Source organism: Amborella trichopoda, chromosome 6 (genome assembly GCF_054954075.1).
Source record: "Amborella trichopoda isolate Santa Cruz 75 chromosome 6, AtrichopodaSantaCruz75HAP2 v2.0, whole genome shotgun sequence".
Taxonomy (NCBI): Eukaryota; Viridiplantae; Streptophyta; class Magnoliopsida; order Amborellales; family Amborellaceae; genus Amborella; species Amborella trichopoda.
The window spans coordinates 24,427,536-24,436,933 of record NC_142341.1 but is presented as its reverse complement, the minus strand read 5'-3'; the positions used below and the strand labels follow the sequence as shown (position 1 = coordinate 24,436,933).

Here is a 9,398-nt window from a genome sequence, read left to right as displayed (position 1 = left end):
GTCACCTGCCATGTTTCATCTTAATGAAACAAATCTAAGGCAGTGAACATAAAGAAACAATTTCAGCAAAATCCACCTTTAGGATCCTGAAATAGACCACATAACTAAAACTATATTTTTGGTACGTCAAACAAATGTAAGACCACCACCATTTGATCCTGCATGATCAAAAACCTTTAAGGGTCAAGTTTCGGTCTAATTTGGTTACCCAGGACAAAGTTATGCATAAAATATCGAAAAGGGATAGGCTGCACACTATTCATGTGTGGGCAATTTGCACTAAAACACCATTAAAGTTGGTTGTTTTAACATTCACAGGCAGTGAATTTTGGGGCCTATATCTTACTTGGTCAAGTTCAGATTGCGCTCAAATTTTGTGAGCATGTTCGTCTCATCAAGAGGAACGTTTTGATATGTGGTACGCCCTGTGACGATGCTCGAGCAAGGAGAAAAACTAGAAATAAGTTACTTATGAAGAAAATTACAGAAAAATCAGCAGTAACACGCCTCATTCGAGCGAGCAAATCATGACGCTTGCGTACCCAATCGCTACGAAACCAATCGCATTATGTATGTAAGGTGTCGAATCTGCTGTAAAAATTTCAGCTGCTGGATTTAAAGATCCGACAAAAACCCCATGATGATGAAATCTTCATCCGGACATGAAATCGAGCTGCATTTGTTGCAACATGATAGTGATGGCATGCTCAGTGCGATTCAACAAAGAAACATAAGAAAAACATAAAGGAATGAGCGTACTACTGATGCGAAGTTTTCAATATTCATCCAAAATTCAAGTCTCATGATCATGACTTAAAAACATGATTCATGGCTTGAAGTTGGTATCAAATAGATCACCATGACGAGCTCTACAAGAAAACAATCATCTTTTGATAAAATGAGCATTAGAGCAACCCTGGATCAGTCATGCAAGTTCTCAGGCAGCAGTAGGGACTATTTTGAAATTCCACACATTCTTAGGCAGGCGCGAAACAGTCCTTTTGTACCCATTTTTATATTTTCTTTTAATTCAATTAGATTGTAATTATTTTCAATTTTGAGTAATTTTTGGGTGTCCACCCATGTTTGGGCCCAAATCTATATAAACATGCAATGCCTAATTGTAAAGGGAGGCGGGTTCATTTTACGCATTGATCAATAAAGTCTCAATTCTTGCTTTGGATTCATGGGTGTCTTGGAGAGAGAGAGAGGAGAGAAGAAAAGGGTCGATACCCCTCGGTAAGGTACTTTTCTCTCACCTCCCCTCTTTCTCTCTCCATTTTTCTCGTCTCTGTCTCTTTTTCCCTCTCACCTCTATCTCTTTCTCATTCCTCTTTTCTCATCTCTATCTCTCTTTCCCTCTCACCTCTATCTCTTTCTCTCTTCTCTTTTCTCATCTCTATCTCTTTCTCTTCTTTTGTATCTCTTTTGTCCTCTTCTAACTCATTCGGTGAAGCATTAGCACCGCCTGTGTCTCCTTTCCCCTCTCCTTCTAACCCAGACGGTGAAACCTCAGCTCTGCCTATGTTTTCTCCTTACTTTTGCCTCAGACAATGAAACCTCAGCACCTCTTGAGTTTTCTCCTTTCTTCTGTCTCTGATGGCGAACCCTTAGCGCTGCCTGAGTTTTCTCCTTTCTTCTATCCAAGAGGGTGAAACCTCAGCTCTGCCTGAGTTTTATCCTTTCTTCTGTCTCAGACAGTGAAACTTTAGCATCGCCTGGGTTCTCTCTCTTTCTACTCTTTTGTCACAGTCGGCATAAGCTTAGCACCGCCTGGGTTCTCCCTCTTACATCTTTTCTGTCACAACCGGCACAAGACTAGTGCCGCCTAACTTCTCCCTCTTTATTCGTTACTGTCACACCCGGCGTAAGCCTAGCACCACCTGGGTTCTCCCTCTTTCTTCTTTTCTGTCACAACCGGCGCAAGCCTAGCACCACTTAGGTTCTCCCCCTTTCTGCTTTTCTATCATAGTCAACGCAAGCCTAGCGCTGCCTGGGTTCTCTCTCGTTCTTCTCTCCTGTCACAGCCAACGCAAGCCTAGCGCCGCCTGGGTTCTCTCTCTTTCTACTTTTACGTCACAGCTACTACAAGCCTAGCACCGTAAGGGTTCTCCTTCTTTCTTCCTTTCTGTCACAGCTGGTGCAAGCCTAGCGCCGCCTGGTTTCTCCCTCTTTTTTCTTTATTTCACTGTCAGTGAAAGCCATCGTCGTTTGTGTCCTCCTCCTGCTTTCTTTCCCTTTTCTCTCTTCTTCTTCTATCATGGTTTTCTATCCTACTATGTTTCTTCTTCTCTTTTATCTTCTTCTCTTCTCTTTCCTCATCTCTATCTCTTCTTTTCTTTCTCTCTTTGATCTCTCTTCTTTCTCTTACTCTCTCGTTTGATTAAGAAGGGTTGAGACTAGCCTTCAATGAGAGTCCTATCATTTAACTGTAATGTTGTTGTGCCGGTCATAGTTATTGTGCCAATTTATTGCCATGACAAACATGTCATTACGTCTAGCTAGTCGGTATTGGTATAGCCATCTAATAGTAATTTTGTTGAGTCGATCTGAGCTACCAAACCCTGTTTACTACCACAACTGATCAATTACCTACTAGTCAGGTCATTGTGTCGTTCTCACCACTCGATCAAATTCTTCTCACCCCAATCTTGATCCTCTCATTCTTCTCATCTTTTGAATGTGCACACCTGTGTACGTTCACCTGAAGGCAAGGTGTGATCCCTTGACCCACCTGTCTTGTAATATTTTTCATATGTGTATGATTGCAGAAATAAGAGAGTACAAGCCAAGGGAGGCGATTTCGAACTAGTTTTACGATTGTGGGGCTTTCTTCGGGATCTAAGAGTGCCCCCACGCGAGCCTGCCTGAGTAAGTCTCAAACCCACAGTCTCAAACCCACCTTAAATTCCTCTCTCATCGGTTGGTCTACCTGCCCTTGTTTCCTAACATGGTACCCGAGAGAGCGATCTCAAGTCTCAGGTTCCCCTGAAACCTGAGACACATGCGCCAGATCACTTAGATCCAGAGGGTGAGATCGAGGCACTTAACCAGCTACGTGCATAGCGGCGTGTGCTTTAAGAGGCATGTGTGATGGCTTGAAGGTCTTGCAGTATGTCGAGGTCTCAGGGGAAATTTGCTAAAGGCTGACATTCTCATGGGTGTTGGGTCGGTCAAAGGAAACTTATTCTGGCTCACAATGTCTGTTAGAAGTCTAGTCCTCAAGCACAATTTTGAACTCCATGTTGTTATGTGGAAGTGTACCTATTATGATCAGGGCATGTTTTCCATCATAGGTCCGTTTCTCTCCATCTTAGGGCGGTTCCTTATAAGGGGGTCTGTTTTGGTCATTTGATATACTCGATCTAAAGCCCTTTTCTTTTATATTTCCTTTGATTTGAGAGCAACACTGGCGATCAACCACTCTCTTTTCCTTAGAAGCAAGAGCAATGCTGATCAACTTTTTTCTTTTCCTTAGATGCAAAAGCAACGCTGATGATCAACAATTCTCTTTTCCTCAGATGCAAGAGCAACGCTGATGATCAATTGTTCTCTTTTCCTCAGATGCAAGAGCAATGCTGACGATCATTTTACTTTTTAAGTTCTTCGAGATTTCATACTCGTAAATTGTAACTTCTTTTTAATCAAATGGAAACTTCTGCTTGTTCACGTCGATTGTCTTTTTACACATGATGTCCTATCGGGTTTTCACCATGTCTTTTTTTTTTTGACATTTTTACTCATGATAGAGAACGTCGCTACCCTTACTTGTCGTTTCTCCCTCTCTGTTTTTTTTTTGGACATTTTTTCTCATGGCGCCCTTTCTGGTTTTCATCACGCCCGACTCTCCTTTTTTTTTTTTTTTAAGGAGGCACTTTTAGGGTCACGCCTCCTAGACCATAGAGATGGTGTATTTTATGGTCATACACTAAGACCTGAGAGCATGTTTTTAGGGTCTTACCTTCGAGACCAAGAGGATGGTGTGGTCATAAATCATGGGTAGTACTTCTTCAGGTAGCGCCCGTTGATAGGGGCATTGCTTCTTACCCATCGGGATTAGCCAGTATATAACCTCCATTCGGCGAGGCCTTCTTAATTACAAAAGGACCATCTCACTTTGGCTCGAACTTCCCCTTGCATCGCCCATGCATAACAATTGGTGGTTTTACTGTTAGAACTAAATCACCAATAGTGAATGAGCAGACTTTGACTGATGTGTCAAAAGCACTCTTCATCCTCCCCTGGTGGAGTTCAAGGTTCAGTTGGGCCTTGAATCTCTTCTCATCAAGGGCGTCTAGCTCTTGATAGCGAAGCATAACCTGTTCATCTTCGATCATATTATGATATACGGTGATGTGCAGCGAAGGGAGTTGAATCTCAAGGGGTAGTATTGCTTCACTCCCATAGACCAATGAATAGGGAGTAGAGTCAGTAGCACTTCGGCTGGTGGTGCGATAAGCCCACAAGGACTCGAGAAGCTTCTTGTGCCAATTTTTCTTTGTTCTGGACACTGACTTCCCCAAAACACTGTAAAGAGTCTTGTTGAAAGCTTCGACCAAACCATTTGCCCTAGGGTGGTACATAGTGGAGTAGTTCCACTCGAAACAAAACTGGTTAACCAAGTGATCGATGTTCTGGATTCTGAACTAAGGATCACTATCTGACGTGATATGGTCGGGCGCACCGAACTGATAAATGATGTGATTACGTACAAAGTTGGCCACTACTGTCCTGAGGACACTCCTGAGGGGGATGGCCTCAGCCCATTTGGAGAAGTAATCCGTAGCGATCAAGATGAAGGTGTGGCACAATGCTGACGGAGGGTCGACGGGTCTGACAATGTTCATCCCCCAAATGTGAGAAAGGCCATGACATCACCGTAGGATGTAGAAGCTCCGGTGGTTGGTGAATGAGATTCAAATGCATTTGTCACACTTGACATCTCTTGGCGCATGCTATCGAGTCTTCGACCATTGATGGCCAGTAGTACCCGAGCCTACGTATCTGCTCGTAGAGTTTGGGTCCTGACTGGTGGAGTCCGCAGATCCAGGCATGCACTTCTTTTAATACGCATTCTACCCCCTTTGAACCAATACATCTGAGAAGGATTCCATTGAATGAACGTCGGAAGAGAGCATCACTTTCAAGAAGAGTGTATTTAATAGACATTCTTCGTACGCTATTGTGCTCAACATGATCGTCCGGTAGCTGACCATGTTTAATGAAGTTGATTATAGGTTCCCTCCAATTTTCAACCTATTCAATCTTGGCGCATATCGGATAAAAGGTCTCTTCCACCCTTTTCTCAGCCCAATCCACCACTTTTTTGGCTTTGAGAGCATCCTTAGCAGCAAGGAGTGCCTCGAACGGGTAATTAGGACATTCTGGGAAGAGAATCCTTTTGTTGTCCCCATCTAATTCTTGGCCTATTCGGACATATCTCCATTCTGCTACCCATATGGGTATGGATTCCTTTAGTGAGACTAGATGGTGGCTCCAAGCTTGGCTATGGCATCAGCATGGGAATTCAGCCTTCTGGAAATGTGTTATAAGGAGAGGTCATCGAGATTTGACATCAAGGTTTTAGCGGTGTCATGATAGGGCTTAATGTTGTCCTTTCTCACATCGTATATTCCTTTAAGTTGTCCTATTACTAGCTCAGAATCATCGAAAATGGCCAGCCGCTCCAAGTTCATGTCTAAGGCAATCTCAAGCCCAATTATGAGAGCTTGATAGTTGGCCTCACTGTGCGAGTTTGTCTTTGTGAGAGAGAAGGATAAGGGGATAACACCATTTCGAGGAGTCACGAACACCACGCTAGCACCACCTCATTCAGACTGAAAGGGCCCATTGAAATACATCTTCCAATTATAAGGTCGCTAGACGCAAAACACCTCTTCATCAGGGAGATCACTTGACAGGGGGGATTCTGCTGGTAGGGGGGGTGTGGCTAAAAAGTCATCTAAGGCTTGGCCTTTGATGCTTTTTTTGTGGTACGTACGTGATGTTGAATTCCATCAGTAGCAATGATCATTTGCCAGCCGCCCTGACAGGCAGAGGCACGTCATAAGGAACTTGATGGGATCAGCTCTTGAAATGAGCTGGACTTCGTGGCAAAGCAAATAATGGTGAAGCTTTTGGACCGCAAAGATCAAAGCCAGGCACATCTTCTTGATTGGTGGATAATTTTTCTCAGCTCCGTGCATGCTACGACTGAGATAGTATAGGGCAGTTTCTTTTCCCCCCTCATTATTTGGTACTAAGAGTGCACCAAGTGACTCATCAAGAGCGGTCACATACAAAATGAGAGGCCATCCCAATACTAGGACAGAGAGTACCAGAGGATTTAGCAAAGATTCCTTGTTATCCTCCAAGGCTGCCTAAAATCCTCCATCCCATGTGAAAGGAGAATCTTTCTTCAATAGGTGTGTAAAGGCATACAACGACCTGAGAGATTGGAGATGAATCTTCGGATATAGGAAAGCTGGTCCTGTAGAGACCGGAACTCTCGTAGTGTTGTTGGAGATGGCATTTCTCTGATCGCCTTGATCTTGACCATTTCGATTTCCAACCCTCGATACCTGATAACGAACCCCATGAATTTTCTTGATTGTACACCGAAGGCACACTTCAAGGGGTTCATTTTGAGTTGGTGTTAGCGAAGCCGCTTGAACACTCGTTCAAGGTCACGCATATGAACTTTCTTGCTCTTAGATTTTAGCACCAACTCGTCAATGTAACATTCCCCTTCCTTGTGCAACACATCTTTAAAACTGGTGGTCATTGCCCGCTGATACGTGGCACCAAAATTCTTCAATCCGAACGGCATCATTGTGTAGCAAAAGACCCCTTTAGGAGTCAGGAAGGTGGTGGCCTCCTCATCCTCTACCACCATCTTATCTGATTATACCCTGAGAATCCATCCATGAAATAAAAAATTAGATAATGTCTTGTAGAGTCAATACGCATTTACATGAATGGCAACGGGAAGTCATCTTTCGGACAGGTAGCATTCAATTCGTTGAAGTCAATGCAGACCTTGATTTGCCCATTCTTCTTTTTAACTGGAATAATGGTTGCGAGCCATTTTGGGTATTTGTCTTCTCGAATAAAGCCTGCTTCCCTGAGTTTTTTTACTTCGGTATCGATCTGCATTTCGAGGTCGGACCGAAATCTTCTGGACTTTTTTTTCATAACGTTGAAAGATGGATCAATGCCAAGTTGATGCACCACATTTTGGGGATTAAGACCGAGAATCTCGTGGTAATACCAGGAAAAGACATCTCGATTTGCATTCATGAAAGCAGTATAACCTTCTTTCTCTTTCAGTGACAACTTGGCCGAAATGAAGTCGGCCTTTGATCTGCTTCATCTCCTAAGTTTATCTCCTCGAGATCATTGACTGTGGCTTGCCCACCTTCCTTCAACTCTTTGGGGGCTTCTTGGATCTCTATCTCGTCCTCAGTTGGTGATCCCGAGGGCTCTTCATTAACCTCGAATACAAGTACCCATGCTCCTGACATCTCCTCCTCGAATGAGGATTTGATGATATGAAACATGATAATCGCATTAGCTTCTTGTGTGACCGAGGAAGGGTCTGCTTCAAGGAGAGGGAGCGTACAAGCCAAATTACCAGGCACTGGGGTCAACCGAGAAGCGCAGGGCTCGAAAAGTATGAGGAGAGGGCTCTGTTTCGGTGATCATAGAGACAATCACTACTTTATACTTGTCATTGTCATCATCAGCTTTTTGATCTTCTAGACCTGCCACAAGTCCGGGTAGTATGGAAGACTGATAGGTAGGTTTAGATAGTGGAGGATTGTTTTGGGGTACTGACCGACTTTGTTGTGCAACTGGGTTGGTTTGAGGAGGTTGTGAGGTTTGGGATGGTGAAGGTTGTGCCACCAGACTTGGTGTCGACTGGTCTGATGATGGAGCCAAGCCCAGTATGGACTGGCTAGATGAAGATTGAGGGTTTGGAAGCGGATTGGTGTATGGAACCAGTGGTGGTCTTGGACATTTGAGGAGTGGTGGTAAACTGGCTTGGGTGTTAGGGAATGGAAGGAGTGACGGACCAGGAGTATTCTGGAGTCTGTGCTGCTGAGGCTTCTAGAAGGGCAGCTACAACTTCCTACTTGACCTCAGACCAATTGGGTCATCATTGGTTGCTGCCCCAAAGATCTACACCGTGTGGAAGGCTTCGTGAGAATGGGAGCTCTATCCTATCGACTCTTTCAATCGTTGCTCAAAGTCGGGTTCAAGAGGCCATTGGAGTCTCTTGGGCTTGGGATTCTTGCGCTGCTTGGGAAGCTTCTCGATGGTGAGAGGAGGCTTTGCATTAGCTCTGGATGTCAGAGCATCAGCAACTGACAAGAAACTGACTGGTTGGGCCACCGTCTTATTCAGCTGCCTCCAATGGTGTCTGCTAGTGTTGCAACTTCTCAGCTCTTCGTTAAGAGCTTCAAAATCTAGGCATTTACGTGTCGTACTTGTAGAATATGTGTTAGCAGAAGTGGAAGAGGGGCTAGAACAGTCAGAGACAAGAGGATGGGGAGAGCTTTTAAGGTCATCACTCAGATTGGACCAATCTGGGTAGCTTTAAGCGTCATCACCGGAATTGGACATGCGCAGTGGATCTTTTAGGTCTTCACCCTACTTGGACCTTTGGGAGATGCTTTTAATGTAATCACCCTTACTGAACGTGTGTGCTGGAAGGTATTTATCATCAATATGGGGCCTTACTCAATAAAACCTAGCAAACAGTGGAAATTTCGGTGGTCTCAGAATAGCCCTAAAATCATCCAAGATCTTCATAAGGTCTCTCAAAATTCTCCTGCCAAGTTTCGTCATAGTCTGACGTGTCTAAGGCACTACAGATTCAAAAACAGTTCCAGCAGAATCGACCTCTAGCACCCTGAAATGGCCCCTATAATTAGAGCTACATTTGTGGTATCTCAAATCACTATGAGACCACTACCATTGGATCCAACACGATTGAAAACTCCTAGGGGTCAAATTTCAGCCTGAACAGATACTCCAGGAAGAAGTTATAGGCAAACGGGTGAAACAGGAGGGCTCGCACGATATTCCCGTGCAGCCACCCTGCAACTCCACACCATTGAAGGGACAGTCACAATTAGTGACTTTTGATGCTCATATCTCAACCATCCCATGTTGGATCGCTCTCAAATTTGGTGAGCATGTTCGTCTAGTCAAGATGAGCGATTCGATATGTGGCACGACCCATGACGACACCCGAGCGTGAAGAAAAGCCAGAGCGAAGTTGCTGATCCGTGAAGAAAGTGAAGGAAATTCAGTAGCGTCGTGCCTCGCTCAAGCGACCAGATCACGTCGCTCGTGAGTCTGATCATCTTGAGACCAATTCATCGTGTGTGTAA

General features: G+C 44.3%; 1 protein-coding gene across 1 annotated transcript; it reads right to left on the bottom strand.

Moving 5' to 3' along the window:
• Positions 1 to 4,112: 4,112 nt before the first annotated feature.
• Positions 4,113 to 4,583, bottom strand: LOC105421102 (uncharacterized). Its single transcript, XM_011627272.1, has one exon. It carries the CDS (start codon positions 4,581 to 4,583, stop codon positions 4,113 to 4,115), a length of 471 nt encoding a protein of 156 aa, XP_011625574.1.
• Positions 4,584 to 9,398: the final 4,815 nt, after the last annotated feature.